This window comes from Hevea brasiliensis, chromosome 9 (assembly GCF_030052815.1).
Source record: "Hevea brasiliensis isolate MT/VB/25A 57/8 chromosome 9, ASM3005281v1, whole genome shotgun sequence".
NCBI classification, from domain to species: Eukaryota; Viridiplantae; Streptophyta; class Magnoliopsida; order Malpighiales; family Euphorbiaceae; genus Hevea; species Hevea brasiliensis.
Genome location: NC_079501.1, coordinates 23,043,839 through 23,060,431, shown reverse-complemented (window position 1 = coordinate 23,060,431; position 16,593 = coordinate 23,043,839). Strand labels below are relative to the sequence as shown.

Genomic DNA, 16,593 nt, shown 5'->3' with positions numbered 1-16,593 from the left:
GCTTAAAGGAAGACAATTATAGTAAATGGATTTCTTGTCATCATCAACTTAGGAAATTCCAAGAATAAGAATAACCTTTCTTGTTGCTAAAGACATTGTAATTAAAATCACTTTCTCTATGTCAAGGGTATCGTTATGGACAAGGCTCCTTTGGACATCCAATAGCGACCTCGCGTTTTCACAGGCATTATACAATGATGGTGGTTGTCCAATGAACTCAGAATCTCAATCTGGGCCCAAAACATGGGCTGCCAAGGCATATATTAATGTTTTCTTGTTCTGCATACGAAAATATATTTCCTTATGCATTTGAATCTGAAAAATAGTAGTCTTCAAGACTGAGAATATGGGCTTGAATATCAACAAAAGCCTAATAAAAAAAAGAATCTGTTTCTCATATATTACAGCAGGTTTGGTAGTCCTTCCCTAGCTTGTACCAAAAAAAGATAAAATGAAAGCAAGGAAGATGAGCTTTTCTGCAATTTCTTAACAAAATTATTGGAGACATAATAAGAAGTTTGGAAAAAGAATTTTCTGCACATTTTAAATGTATATATCGTGAATCGTATATAAAAAATACTGCTACAAACAGTTCCCCAACTACAATGGGGCCTGTAACAAAGCAATCTCCATTACCTACTCCTAAAATTTCACTATCATGATATCAAAGTAACTGGAAAAAAATGGGAAATGCTAACAAAAATGAAACCACAGGAGAACAAAAAAAAAATGAAGGGAGAACATTTTTGGGCTAATGTGGCAGCCCTCACAAAAGACCCATGCTAGCCTTCCTCTTCCTTGCACCAATCAGCATGATATATTGACATATGCTCTGGTGTATATCTCGTTTTATTGGAAAACGTAAGTGCCAAGAAATCAGGCTAGACTTCCTGCAGGAAGACCAATAATAGTATCCTTTCTCCAGCCAAAAAATTAAATGACGGATTACTATGTTACAGATCAAAAGAATGAATCTCATGCCCGTGCTATTGATATGCAGGCCTTATCATGCAATAGTGAGGGATGACAGTGAATTCAGACCTGAAACACTACCCTTCTTGACAAAATTCTGCTTGCCTTCTCAATAGATCTCAACAAAATCCTGAGCCATGAAATAACTAATGTGACCAAAAATCGTTGGTGTTGTTTCCTGTTCCACCTCTAGTTTCTAGCAGCTATGGACCTATGGTTGATCAGCTATGACTCCAAGATGTGGCAGTTCCTCACAAAATCATTGGAGTAATTAACATACTTAGTCCAAAACGGTCGGAGATGCTCAAAGCCAATCTGCAGCCATGGTTTTGACTGGCCATTATAGTGAATAACAGCAGCCTTTTTCACACTCTCAATGTTTGTCTTGTTCTGATAGCCCAAACCAAGCATATGCCAAGATGGATCAATAGGGCGAACATGACCTTTAAATGCAATTAACGCTGGTGGTAGGGTACCGAGTTTCCACATTGTCAGGTTGGACTTCAAGTTCTGCAAAGAAAAACCCGAAGATACACAATTTATTATCAACAATAAATAGCCATTGGTAAATACAAACAAAACAAAACAAATAATAAAAATTTGAGGATTCACCATGCTAAATATTGGACCTAAATTCCAGTTCCACATTGTCATAATATTCCATCAACCTACCAAGAAAGGATGCAAGACTTGGAAAGTGCAAGGATTTGAAAATATTTCAAGGGAAAACAACACAAAGTGATTTACATTAATTACTAAGTAATAGAGCCAACAATATAACTTCAAGCATATGCATGGCATGGTCCTTAGTCAAGTAGATAGAGAAAAGAACTAATGGTGATAGAAGAATATTGGCAATTTTGAGATTCACTTTCATGCAGAAAGTGCCAAGGACTCTCCAGATCAGGCCAGTGATAAACCATTTGTTAAATTCAGCTTATTCAGTTCTGTTGTCTTAATCCTCATTATACACCCACAAAAAGGTGAATAAAGAAGGCAAAAACAATAACGCACATGAGCAGGAGAAGAGTAGTGAAGTTCTTACCTCTTTCAGCCAGGAATGGTAGGTTTCCCTAATATTTGTTTTCCTCCAAGCACGCAGATCAAATATATTCATTCCATAAGCCCACGCACATTCACTGGGATCCAAATTCTTTGCAATGAGGGGATGAGAAAAATTGAAGTAGTTTTTGAAATGCTTGGACATTACCCACTCATCTTCTCCTTTACAAGTTTCAACGGCTCCATTAACTTTTCCCTCAAGGTCAATTTCCCAAAGTGGAGACAAGTCACCCTGAATGACAACATCATCATCTAAGAAGACCACCTTGTCAAGGTTTGGAAAGAGCTGTTGAATATACATAATCAGAACAACAATTTTGGGGCAAAGATGAAAGAAAGAATGAATGAATCAATAGCCCAAAAAAGAAAACTGTAATACACCCATGGCCACCCTCACTGGCATAACAGATTATAATACACACATTTCTAGGAACCAAAACCAATGTCCTTAAAATTAACAGCAAATTAAATATTCTTGTCAGCAACATAATCAAATTTAGCATCTTTTCTTGATAAATCACCCTACATTTCACATCTTATCCATACATGACCTTGTTTAGCTGACAAAAATATGCTTTATTAGCGTAAGTTGATTTGCATGAATTTAGGAAATTTCAGTATATTCACATTATCCCTATCTACACAAATTTAATGTATGTTCATATAGCATCCCAGGATCTTTAAGAAGTGTACCAAATTTATTTTTCCGACTTATTTGGCTGGTAAGAAACTAGAATTCTTTGAAACCCATATTCAATGACAGATGTTGGTCCTCATTAATGAGAAACTATAAATCCATGCCGACAGAGTAACTGCTCAAAGGCATAGTCTTATATCAAGCATCGTAAGTCTTTTCCCCTGTTCAGTTTTTATTTTGTAGTTTTCCCCTTTCTGTCCCCATTTCATTATGATAGACATCATAATACAGATTCTAGCCCCTGGTAAACTTAAATGAAATGTTTCAAACTATATCTGATTACCTCAGGTAAATATATGCGGAGATGGTTGAGCAAGGATATGTACTTCGGACTTCTAGCCTGCAATTTTGAAGCAAACATTCGAGGAGTCGTAGTACTGAGATTGGCCCCTGCAATGTGATTCCCGTGGTAGTAATTCCTGATACCATTATGGTTCTCTACAGCTTCAAGCACAGGCACATTCTCCCTTGTTAACCAGTCAAACTGGTGAACACCTTTCACTTCAACAATAGCAGGGGAGACTGAATTAAGTGCAAACCATGAGTGCATACCCGCATAAGTTTTCTTGTCAGTAATGACATGAAAGACTATCTTTTCAGGTTTTAGAGATGACTGGACAGTAGAAGTGACAACAACTGAAGCAGCTAAAATGTTATCGGTGGACAGAACAAAGTGATGGTAAGAATTGTCAGAAAGCAAAGGAAGCAACTCTGGAGAAGGCAACTGTTTGCGTGCATGAGCATTGGAGGAATATTCATCGGTCAAACGTAGAGAGAGACAGTGGATGCCTTTGGGAATGGAACTTGCAGCAAAGTGTTTGTTCATCAGCTCTGAAAATTTAGATTCCCTGATTTCCCTTTCGAATTTCTCCATCTGTACCCAAAAAAAAAAAAAAAAACAAAAGAAAGGCATTAGTTGGAATTTTCTTTTCTCTCAACACCCATTGACATATTTTTCTCCTGTTTTCTTTCTGAGTATGTGTAACTTCATTCCATGCATTTATTTATCTATTTAAGAGCATATGAGGACATGGACAACTGGAATCAAGACATAAAACAAGTATGTATGCTTATACACATGAAATATTGAATTGATCTGCCAATAATCAGAGTCGAATAATCAACATAGACAAACAGACAACATAGATAAAACTTTTATATTTCACCTCTCCCACTCCAACTATAGGAAATATCACAAACAAATTGCAGTCAAAAGATCTAACGCTAAATATTCAGTTATCCACCAGTACTAACACTCATTACTATACCACTTAGGCTTCAACAAAGTAAAACCATTAAATTTAATATTGAAGAAAGAAGATTCATTTAAAGATATTATGGACTTGTTTGGAGGAAGTAGGGTCAGGAAGTAGAACTTCCTAGGAGTTGCACCAACAAACTTTGTCAAAACTCAAGAAAATAAGAAAATTATTTTACAAATAAAATAAAGTAATAAGATAAATGAAAAAATAAACATAATTTGCTACCCATCCAATCTCATCATTGCCACCCCCCCCACCCAATGTTTCTTCCATTCCCACCTTCCCCTCCATCTCAAAATTCACCAACATGCACCAATACCATTTGATGTAGAGCAAGAAAAAACCAAAGATCTAGAGAAACAAATTCTCTAAACTTTATTGATTCTCAATTGTCAATAATATCATACTAAAATCTATAAATATGTAGAGATCCTAATCCAATACTAATTAGGAATCCTAAATAAAACAAACTAGAAAAATAATAATAAACCTAATAGAATAATAAAAATTCTAAACCTAATAAAATTCTTAAACTTAATAATTCTACAATGACTATAATTCCTAAGTTTAATCCTCTTCCAATACTGTATCATTCTCTCGTGATTGGATAAAACTCAACCTTGAGTTTTGAAGTGCGGAAGGATCAAGAACTGAGTGAGAACACAGATTCTATCTTCTTGGGAGACAGCAACAAAGTTGAAACAAAGAACTCTATTTCTTTCTCTAGAAACATCAGAAAAGATAAAATCAATCAGAACAACTTCCCTACCATCTCCCCCTAACTCCTCCTTCCAGCCACCCCCAACTACAAAACCGTCAAATTTTGATTCAAGCCACTGAAGTAAAAATGTGAATGTGTGTTAGGCAGAGTGGAGCGGAGGGGGTTTGATAGGGAAGTAAAAGAGAGAGAGAGAAAACGAAAAGAAAGAAGGAGGAAGACAAGGAGGGGGAGGCTTGGGAAAAAAGGGAGGCAGAAGAGAGCTCCAGCAGATCTTGAAAAAGTCTTTTATACTAACTAATACCATAAAAACCATATTTCTTATACCTTAATTTGAACGTGAGCATGTTATTGTCTTTTGTGGCATTACTTCCCAGCAAAAAGGAATATGAACCAAATGAATGAAAAAAAATTCTAAATCGCTAAGAAGTTAGCAAGTGAACCTAACACATTTATGTCCTCCTTAGGAATTGAACCTCCCGACTCCTGATAAGTAGATCATTTTGAAACAAACAAGGCTTAAAATCTTTTGCTAACAATTTTGTCAAAAACATCTAGTGAGAGATACAAAAGAAAAGTGGAGAGATGGTATGGGAATATTATATCTCCTTTTGAGTGGGCAGTATGATAAAGGGCCACAAAAAAAAAAAAAAAGGAGGATGCAAGCAAATTGTAAGAGAACTTCTGAAGAAACAAGTAAAAATTCAAAATACCCCAATTAGTTAACAATAGAATAAGAAGATAATGTCAGTGAATTTTCTGATTGATAAAGGTATCTCCACAGTAGGTAAAAGAAGAAGATACCCCACTTAGCTAAAGATAGAAGAAGATAAGGTCACTAAACTTTCTGATAGATTAAGGTAGCTCCAAACTCAGTAAATGTATCCTTCCCTTAATTTATGAAATCAGCCAACTTCATAATTGTGAACTAAGAAATACCCCTAACATTAGCCTTCATTAGACCCTAATATGATCATCACATAATAAAGGTACAAGAATCCCTGCTGCATTATGACCTAAAGAATACAGAAAGAATGAGGTCTCACAAACAAGGGAAATCCCTAAAACACTAAGCAACAAGCAGAGATGTTAAACAAAGAAAGACATAACACACTTGGTTCCCAAATTAATACCACTCATTTATGGAAGTATCCAAGAAATAGAAAGATGGATAAGAAATGCTGAAGCAATAATAAAATGCTTACAGCCTACAACATGAACTATTTGGAAATCTGTCCTCGGAAGGAATCTCAGATTTAGAAGAGCCTGCAAAGATTGTGTTATGTGATATGTCAGAAAGACGCGTGTAATGCTTCAACATGAAAATGGAAGTTCTTCAGTTTATGAACATTTGAGCTGCGCATTATATGTCTTTATAAATTTAAGCTAAACATATATCTTTTAAAAAGAATAACAACAAATAAGATATCTTAAATGTATATCTTCTTTAGTCTTTGGATGTCATGGTAGAAGAATATACAAAACTAATATTCAATTCAACTCAACTCAACTCAACTCAACTCAACTCAACTCAACTCAACTAAGCCTTTATCCCAAGAATTTGGGGTCGGCTATATAGATTCTCTTTTTCCATTCTAAACGATTTTGGGTTAAATCCTCGGAAATGTGTAATGCTTTTAGGTCATGTTGTACTACTCTCCTCCAAGTCAGTTTAGGTCTACCCTTTCTTTTCTTTCTATCATTTAACCTAGTGTGCTCTACTTGTCTAACTGGAGTCTCCGTATGTCTACGTTTCACATGACCAAACCACCTCAATCTCCCTTCCCTCAACTTATCCTCAATTAACACCACTCCTGCCTTTTCTCTAATACTCTCGTTACGGACTTTATCTAGTCTAGTATGACCACTCATCTACCTTAACATTCTCATCTCCGCAACCCTTACATATACAAAACTAATAAAGACAACTAAATGAGATAAGCCATACACACTTTTTAAGCATCCAAGAAGTGTCATGTCAAGAAACATGCCCAATATCATAAAGAAAAAAAGTTGTGGACGACACAGTAAAAGGGCACAACTAAGTTTATAGATATACAAAGAAGAACGGCCAGAAATGATTTGGCAAATGATCATGAGGAAAAATAATACAAGCTGCTTGAATAATAACATTATCTACAAAACCAAAAATCAGGCAATGATTTCGCAAATGAGATTGAGGAAAATCATACAAGCTTCTTAAATAATAACATTATCTACAAAGCCAACAAATCAGGCATTGGCTCAGACTAGCTTAACAATTCTATGTGCATGAATAAATATACCTAGCATAAAAAAAACTGTGGAAATAAAATGTGACATATCACCATGGAGGAGACAATTAAGGGCATGGAAATTAAGAAATGAAATACTAAATATATATGACGCGAGCAAGGCCAACCAACTATAATGTGATTTATCATAGAGCCCATACATAATATTCTAACTTTTCCAGCCAAAAACACTTTCAACAACTGTAAATGATAATATATATATATATATATATATATATATATATAGAGAGAGAGAGAGAGAGAGAGAGAGAGAGAGAGAGAGAGAGAGAGAAACGGATCTTATCAATTAATTTGCAGACAGCTAATCTTCAACTATATCATATTCACCAGTAAATTGCCGTTTGCAACCATTCTGTGATACTCGGGCCATTAAGAACCAAAATGGCCCAAGCAAACAGTTTTGATCTGATCAATCATGACTTCAAGGCATATAAAGGAGAAAACTTGTGCATCTTCTACACTCCATCTTCGCTTCTGATAATCTCATTTGTTTTGCAGACAAAAACAATAATCACCAATGCTACTAAGTTCACCACCAAATATATATTTACCAAGTATCGTTCCCATGGTATAAAGATCATGGTCAACAAAAGGCACAAGTCTAGAGTGAAGGAGGAAAAAAAAAAGGTTCTTGCCTGTGAACTTAATAGTACCTCACTCAATAACAATGCCACTTAAAAACAACATATGAAATGTGCAGTTAGCAGAAGTTCAGAACAATAAGACTACCTCAGTTTTGAACCCTACACCCCTCCAAGAAATTCCAAGGCAAAAAGAAAACAAACAACACTAGAGAATATCAGCCTAAACGGGATAACATTAAACATACCATAGCCCTCAGCATGAAAGCAAATGTTTTTGCATCATACTGGTTGCTCTTCATTTCAGATACAAGTTGGTTATAAGAATCTGGGAGCTTTAGACCATCTGGGATTTCCTCGTTGTTAACTTGATTGAGAATCTTATAGAAGTCTTTAACCAACCTCTGCTGCATCATCACCACCAGTACAAGAATTCAGCTATATTAACTAGATTAACAAATTATTGGCCAGAAAATTATCCAAAAGTACGATTTTGATGTCATCTTAAAAACAATAGAACATAAAGGGAAAAAGTTATTTACCCCTGAATCATCCACTCTACCCAGAAGCCTTGGCCCCAGTCGCCTACCTAAACAATCTGAATCACAGAAGCATACTGAGAATAAGGACAACAGGTCCACCACAACACAGTACAATCAAAATGAAAGAGAATTCTACACCCTGATCCAGGAAACAGACACTAAAAAATATAGATGCGCGGTAACAGATGATGTGCATTTGGAACCAGAAAAAAAAATCTCATCAACAAAGGAATTTCAGGAAGAAAAATTGAAATGAGGCATCCAAATGAATGAAAAACAATTTTCACAAAATGTGGCTGGGAAGGGCCCAAAATTAATTTAGAACTTTTTTGTGAAAAAATTGAAAAATAGGGGTTCAATCTGCCCATTAATCAAATATAGTTGTCGTGCAAGGACTAAAAAGACTAATTCATCCACATTGTAATTCCATGATTAAATATTAGATGTAAAAAATACCACAAGCAAAATCCACCAAATAAACTTTCATCTTTAACTCAAACATTGGAGCCTAATCTCCCAGCATTTAGATATTAAGGATTTTGAAAGCCCATCCCAAATCTATTTACTATAGCAAAACCCCTTTGGTTAAAAACAAAACATGATGCGCATGCATGAAAAATCAAATGATTACGATTCAGCTATAAATTCATCATGCTAAACACAACAATCGAAATCCAATTTTTATAAATCAAATGAATACATTGAACAGCAGAACATTACTGTGGCAACAAAAAAAGTAGGCCATAACATATTACCTAAATCAAATCACAATTAAATGAATACAGTTCATGTATATGCATTTCCACACGTGTATTAGCAAGGAGAACAAGATATGGCGATAACTAATAAGGTTTGATAGTTGAGACATACCATGCCAACCATCACAAGCATATAATAAGCGTAACCTGTGATCTATTAACATCCATGGGTTGTAAGAGAATGCAATAAAATATGACATAACACACAGTGCATTTCATGTCAAACACGAACCAAATCAAAACAGGATCCATCCATCAGATAACAATCACAATCAAATATATACATACATGGATGAGCAATAAGAAACAAGGAAATCCCAACTGAAAACTAATTCAGGACAAAGAACTCTCATAATACGAGGACAATAATCACAAACCCAAATCAACCAAGATCCGTCCATTCATTCATGACTAAATAATTACATTTTTAAATTAATAACTGACTACAAACATGCATAAAGAGAAAAATCAACCAAGGAAAGGTCAATAATAATAATAATGATGATGATGAAGAAGAAGAAAGAAAGAAAAAAAAAAAGGTACCAAATGAAGAACACTTGTTGACACCTTCAAGGGTAACAAGAGCGGTAAGAATAAAGACAAAGGGCAACAGAAAAGCGAGAATGAGGATGGTATGAAAAAGGGTTCGATAAGAGATGTGGCGAGCTGCGACCTTGATCTTCATCAAGTCAATAAACCCATTGCTGCTGCTGCTCGATATCGTGATGCTTCTCATGCTAGGCGAGATATGAAGCTGCATATTCCTTCCCTATGCAGCCCCACCTAGCAGCACCACCTCCACAACAATAAAGAACCAGCTGCTTGACTCCTTCCAATCCCAATAATGCCCCACCCACCATCAGATCCACGCCCGTTGTTATCCAATCTTTCTATTCCTTCCTGAGATCCACCACTACTATTTCTTTTCTGGGTTGTGTTCCTACTGATGCTATATTCTTGTCTTTGTGGTCTACTCAAAGACCGCATTGGAGATTTGGCAAACAGCAATATGGGTATTTTCAATACCCTCCGAGAAACCAAAGATTTTGAATTCAAGAATCAATTACAATCAATAGTGGGCAAATGGGTTTTTTTTATTTTTCCCTCGAAAACCACATAGCATACCATGGAAATGGATAAAAAGAAAAAAGAGAGACAGAAACCAAAGAAAAGAGGAGAGAAAAGAAAATTGGTTTTCTTTAATTTCTTGATTTTGTTTGAGTTTTTGTGCAAGTTTTTCTCTTTCTTGCTTAATTTTCTTAGATCGTGCGGTCTAATTTTCGTTTCTTTCAAAATAAAAAAATAATATAATTAAACTCAATAATTAAAAAAAAATAATAGTCAAAAAGAATCAAAACCGTGTTGGGGCTTAGAGAGAGAAAACTGGGGCTGTAGAGAGAGAAAATTTGACCATTGAGAGGCTAGTGTGTGATCTTAGACTGAAGAGAGCTAAATTTGGATGTCTCCCGCCTTCATGGGCAAGCATTTGCTCAGCTAGCTCATTATGTGGACACTGTTACATATAAGCCCTCCTTAATTTTAGCTAAACTTTCCACTTTTTATAGTCTCTAATCTCTATATCATAACATAAAATAAAATGGGATTAGAAAAATATAATTATTTGAAAATTAAATTGAATTGAATTTCTTATACACTACGTAAGTGCTTTAATTTCCAAAACTCATAAATAATGTTTGAATTATAACAAATAAAATACTAACATCATTATTTGCTTATTCAAATAGTTATTGTCCAATTGTTTGTTCAATTAAGGCCATAGATAATTAGTTAGCACTTTTTTAAATTCAACTAATCAAACAAAATAAATAAAAATTTTTACAAAATACTAATCATTTCGTTTATAAATAATAATCATATTTAAAATTTTATTCACAAATAATAATCACATTTATAGTTTTCACAGTAGTGATTAAAAAAATAATTTGATGACTTCAATTTCATAAAAAGAAAAATAAATAATTTACTTAATTATCCTTTTTTAAAAATATGAAGAAATGAATATTAATGTAACAAATAAAGATGTGATAATATTAATTCTAGCAAATTGTATAGATATTTATTGTATTTTATAGAGATAAAAAGTAAAATTAAAAAAAAATTAATTAATTCTCCTTAATTTTGTAAATGTGACAGATAATTTAGATAAAATAAAAAATTAAATGTGATTATTATTTATAGACGGAACGAGTAATTTTCAATAAAAAAATTTCATAAAAACTCATTCACTTAAATTAAAATGAATTCTTGAGTAAGAATAGTGTTCTAAAAAGCAAATGCCATAAATGGATTGAAGTAATTAAATCAATAATTGACTCAATAAATAATTTAATTTATTAATTGACTTCCTGTTAATGCACAATTGCACAGGATGAATTGATAAGAAATCTATGGAGTTACAAGCCTTAATTGATTTGGATCCAACTAACTATGAGGCTGATTGGAGAAGTTCATAACAAGAATCTTACAATCTAAAATTCATCACATCAATGGTTGAAGAGGGAAAGTGCATGAGACCCACAAATTTGTCAAATGCTTAAAATCATTTGGTGGAGCTAATGCAATATTGGTAGTAAATGAAACAATTGTAAAAAAAAAAAAAAATGCAATTTAAAAAAAAAATTCAAGAAAAATTATTATTTAATTAGGTACTTGGATAATGGAGGTTTGCTAATTATACTAAATTACATTATTACTTCAGTTATCTATTTTCTGGTTTATTCTAATGAATTAATTTGATAAATTAAAATTCATATTATAGTCCATGACTAATCCTTCACAATTGAAAAACAAATGAAATTATTATGGGAAAATTATTATTTAATTTATATATTATAGCAAAATCAATTATTTAATTTTTAATTTTTTTAAATATATCATTTACTTTCTAATTTTTATTTCATCATACATTTTTATTATATTGTCTATTTTTTTTTAATTTTTATCATTAACAATAAACACTTTTGTCTCTAAATTTTTACTGTTATAAATATTTTTGTCTCTGAACTTTTAATATTATTAATATTTTTATCAAGGTCCACATTTTATTTAGTCAATTAAATTAATAAATAATACAAGAAATAAATAATAATAATAATAAATTTTCAATATCATATTAATTGCATGTTTTGTGATATATGCAATTAAAAGATTTAAATAATCACATTTTCTATGAATTATTGGCCAGAAAATGCTGTTTTGGCCACCGACAAAAAGAAAGGAGAAAAATGACAACTCAGAAAAGCGACCGTTAGTTAGATTTTTTATTTTTTAGATTAAATTTAAGAAAAATCTAAACGAAGAAAAAATAATTTATTTTATTTTATTAATTAGATAAAATCAATAGTGAAATTAAAATTACGACACCAACCCATTTCAAACACCTGCCCTTTAAAACTCAAACAGTCACTTTCAATGTGAAAGCTTCCCTCTTAGAATTGTAATATATCTACATTAAAAAAAATTAAAAAAAAAAACCATATTGAGAGGTTTAATCATTTTGAGCTTAGAAAATCAAATTAAAATAAATTTATTTTTAATTAGATTAAAAAAAATTAATATGGTGTGCGTATAATATCATATTATAACAATAAAACCCTTTAATATAAAAAAAAATTACACAAATTAGAATAAGTTTTGGGATTTTAAAAATTGATCTCCATAGCTGCACAAAAAAAACGTAGACATGGACAAAAACAATGGAGCCCCATCAAAAGAGTATCTAAATTAGAGGGGGAAAAAGGTAGAGGCACATGAGTTGTAGCTGTGAATTGGAGACAGAGGATTTAAAAAACTAGCTAAGACATCTGGATTTCCTTATTTTACAGGCAAACAAAGCTATCACTTGGATAACTACATGGCAACAACAGTCACGCTTTGTGTTTCATATAGCCAATTCATTCCACTTATTACATCCTGTTCATTTGTCTAAAGCTATTTGTTTTCCATCTCAATACTTGAATTCCCTTGTGATATGGTCCTGCAGCTTGGAAGTTTTGTATTGAGAGGAAGGGTTAAATTGCATACTAAATGATTACTCAATTTTATACTGATCAAATTTTCAAATTATACTGATCAAATTTTCAAAGTTTATTTTTTTCTTAATTCTAATTACTTTGATTTAATATAAATAATTTGAAAATTCAATGGTAATATCTCTTATAAATTATTTTATAATAAAATTTATAAAATGTTTGAAATATATTTTGCTTGCACTCAACAAGATTATTTCAGTTTGGCCAATCAGGCCAATGCAGAAACTTCACCCTTAGACTTTGAATCAATAGTGGCCTTTTCCCATTGCCATGGGACAACTTAAATCCATATGCCACGCTAGAAGCCAGTTACAAGCGTTATGTATTTGACTTGTGCTATCCCATTGATTTTCCAAGTGCATACTTACCGCTGGCATTTTCGTATCTCTTAATTTAACTAATTGAAATTGAAAACAGGATTATCATATTAAAAGAGAATGTCAAACAAAGCATCTTCTAGTCTAATCATCATAACCAATAATGTCAGCAAAAGCAACGTTTTAAGAGGTCAACAATGCTAAGTTTGGTTTAAATCCAAACACGTTCATCTCTAACACGTAATCTTGACTCCAATTGTTGTTTCGAGTAAAATAACTACAAGTCAAGCATACTTTCTTCAGGATATGATTTCATTTTGCCAAGTTAGTGTATAATACAAAGGCATATATGCCTTTTTTTTTTTTTTAAGGGAAAAAGACATATATACTTGTTAAAGAAAGGAAAAATAGGTTCACAAGCAGAGATATTTTAAGAATAATACCCCACAAACATTTCAATTCCCGAAGTCTTACATGCAATATGATAGAAGGCAGGGGCGGTGGAATCCAAATAAAATCAAGTAAGTTAAAACCTACATAGTGCTTCACATCAACTTTATCATAATGAGATCTATATATAGTATAAATCACCTCAGCATATCTCGACAGCTAATCCGCATAGATTTGACATGGCCTGGTAATAAGCCATGCTAAACAGGCATATCATGCAACCTACTCGCCCTGACTCAGGCTATCTTGACATTCCATAATATCACCCATGCTTCCACTCTAACCAGTTCTGTTTCTCAATAATACCAGAGAGGAGCCCATTCCAGACATTAAACATAATTCAAGAAAAGATAACCATGAAAATTTTTAGCAAAACGTTGCCAATTTGTTTGACCAATGAGTTGCTTCTGCACTTGCAATGCTGTACCGTTGAAATATCTGATTCATCACAATCATAAGTTAGTTAGGAAGGCATTCCTTGCTTCCACTTTCAGAAAACTCCTTTGGTTCAACCAAATGAGCCCTTCATATACAATGATTAGCGATTACGTGATCATATGCTCTTCAATATGGATGTTCACCCTGGCTTTGGATGCAGCATATATTCATCTATACATGAACCCCATAGCAAGCTGATGAGTTTTTCCATTTGACGTAACAAAATGTTACATTTCATATATTTACGGCATCAATCAAACTGTGGGCTGGTGCTTTTCTCAATCCTATGTCATTCATCATATGTCTCACATTTTCTGCATCTTCCCATCTTCCCACTGCAGCATAAAGTTTTGCCAGCAGTATGTAGTTTCCTGTGTTCTCTGGCTCAAGCTCAAAAACGTGTTGGGCTGCAACTTCACCCACTTCAACATTACCATGTATTACACAAGCACCAAGCAATGCACCCCAAACAGCATGGCTAGGTACAAAAGGCATTGTTCTAATAAGATCATATGCTTCATCCAATCGACCTGCACGACCAAGCAGATCAACAATGCAAGTGTAGTGATCATCATGAGGTTGCATCTTGTGGTCTTTGAGCATGAATTCAAACAAACACAAACCCTCATCCACCAAACCAGCATGACTGCAAGCATGCAATACAGAAGTAAAAGTAACTTCATTTGGTTTCACCCCAGACCAAACCATTTGTCTGAAAAGTGAAACAGCAGTCTCACCATGACCATGCATTCCATAACCAGATACTATTACACTCCACACGAAAATATCCTTGACATCTATGGGGATAGCATTAAAAATCTGGTGAGCGGATTCTAGACTTCCACACTTGGAATATATGTCAATCACACATGTAGCAACTTCTATTCCTGAAAGAAACCCAGACCTTGTTAGGTAACCATGTATGTTCTTCGATGGCTGCAAATCAGCAAGAATGGCATATGCTGGAAGTAGACTGTTCATTGTTGCACCATCTGGTTCAACTCCTTTTACTAGCATTTGCTTGAAAAGTCCTATCGCCTCAGTTGCAAGACCGTTATGAATGCACCCAGAGAGCATTGCATTCCATGGAGCTGTTCTATTTGTTGAAGTTCTTGTGAAGACTCCAAAGCTAAGGTCCACACGATGGCATTTTGCATACATGTCAATCAATGAAGTAATTACAATAACTTCCAGATCGAGATTTTGCCTTATTGTCCACCCGTGCAAACAACAACCGTCCCTCAAATTATCGCAAGCTGAAAGAATTGAGGCTATAGTCACAGAATTGGGTCTTATCCCTTCAGTCTGCATGATCCTACAAAGCATCAAAGCACTTCTCACGTCATCATTCAAAATGTACCCGTTAATCATGGAAGTCCAACTAATCACATCCTTTTCATCTATCCTGTCAAAAACTAACCTTGCTTCAGCCATGCTATTGCATTTTGCATACATATCGACCAATGCATTCCTTACTGCTGTTTTCTTACCCAAACCCTTATCTTCCAGTAATGCATGAACCCTTCTTCCCAACTCCAATTCTCTCAAATATCCACAAGCTGGCAACACAGAAACCACAGTAGCACAATCAATCTCAACCCCAAAATCAACCATCTGATTAAAAACCATTAAAGCAGTCTTGGCACACCCATTTTTGAAATAGCCGCTAATCATAGTATTCCAAGACACCACACTCCTCTCCTTCATCGCATCAAAAACTCTCTGTGCTGCCTCCTTCTTCCCACAATTCATATACATTGCCAGTAAGGAATTTTGCACATAGGTGTAAGAACCAAACATGGACACCACTGTCTGCCCGTGAAATACTCTACCCAATCCAAGCAACGAAAGCTCACTACAAGCCTTGATAACAATAGGATACGTATAGTTGTCAGGGAGGCAAAATCCTGATTGAAGCATTTCAACATACGCCTTTAGCGCATGAAGATATAGCCCACTATTTACGTACATAGTCATCAAGTTATTGTATAAGAGTGCACTTCGTTCAGGCAATTCGTCGAACAGCTTACGAGCATGAGGGATATACCCGCAATGCATATAGGCATCAGCGAGGCTTGAGCGGAGGCGGGAGGAGGAGAGATGGCCTGCAGTGATGGTTTGGGCATGGAGTTGTTTAGTCTTGGTAAGGGAACGAGTGGATGCATAGTGCTTTAAAAGAGAGAGGTATTGGGTTCTTGTGGCTGTAAGCAAGTGCTTGGTTTTGGATAGAGTTTGAGAGGGGCCATTCATGAACTCCTTTCAATCGTATTTCGAAAGTTACCGTTGGTTTGGCGAGGACTATATGAATAGATATGACGGGCAGTTTGGCTGAAGGCAGCAAGGGAAAACCATTTTCATCTCCTGATTTTAAAAATAAATTAGAAAAACCTCCAACGACAAGACGTTTACTTATGACCTCATTGACATGGTCGTTCTCCCATCAAACGGAT

General features: G+C 34.3%; 2 protein-coding genes across 5 annotated transcripts; both read right to left on the bottom strand.

Moving 5' to 3' along the window:
• Window positions 1-513: 513 nt before the first annotated feature.
• LOC110663450 (probable galacturonosyltransferase 13) lies at window positions 514-10,384 on the bottom strand. 4 transcript variants are annotated; one of them, XM_021822764.2, is made up of 6 exons: window positions 9,454-10,384; window positions 8,129-8,184; window positions 7,835-7,993; window positions 3,015-3,605; window positions 2,018-2,320; window positions 514-1,482 (listed from the first exon to the last, which is right to left on the bottom strand). In XM_021822764.2, exons 1-6 carry the CDS (start codon window positions 9,644-9,646, stop codon window positions 1,198-1,200), a joined length of 1,587 nt encoding a protein of 528 aa, XP_021678456.2. In that variant the 5' UTR covers window positions 9,647-10,384; the 3' UTR covers window positions 514-1,197. The 4 variants fall into 4 exon arrangements, with proteins under 4 accessions (XP_021678456.2, XP_021678439.2, XP_021678449.2 ...); XM_021822747.2 differs by having other exon boundaries at window positions 9,430-10,383; XM_021822757.2 differs by having other exon boundaries at window positions 7,835-7,990; window positions 9,430-10,383.
• A 3,297-nt stretch (window positions 10,385-13,681) lies between these two features.
• On the bottom strand, window positions 13,682-16,593 carry LOC110663444 (pentatricopeptide repeat-containing protein At5g39350). The gene has a single exon (XM_021822734.2). It carries the CDS (start codon window positions 16,391-16,393, stop codon window positions 14,378-14,380), a length of 2,016 nt encoding a protein of 671 aa, XP_021678426.2. The 5' UTR covers window positions 16,394-16,593; the 3' UTR covers window positions 13,682-14,377.

Coding starts and splice junctions, on each gene's coding strand:
- LOC110663450 (XM_021822747.2), bottom strand. CDS start 9,646: ATGCAGCTTCATATCTCGCCTAGCATGAGAAGCATCACGATATCGAGC. Junction 2,321..3,014: donor TCCGCATATATTTACCTGAG/GTAATCAGATAT, acceptor TATATTCAACAG/CTCTTTCCAAACCTTGACAA. Junction 1,483..2,017: donor ACCATTCCTGGCTGAAAGAG/GTAAGAACTTCA, acceptor TTTTCTTTGCAG/AACTTGAAGTCCAACCTGAC.
- LOC110663444 (XM_021822734.2), bottom strand. CDS start 16,393: ATGAATGGCCCCTCTCAAACTCTATCCAAAACCAAGCACTTGCTTACA.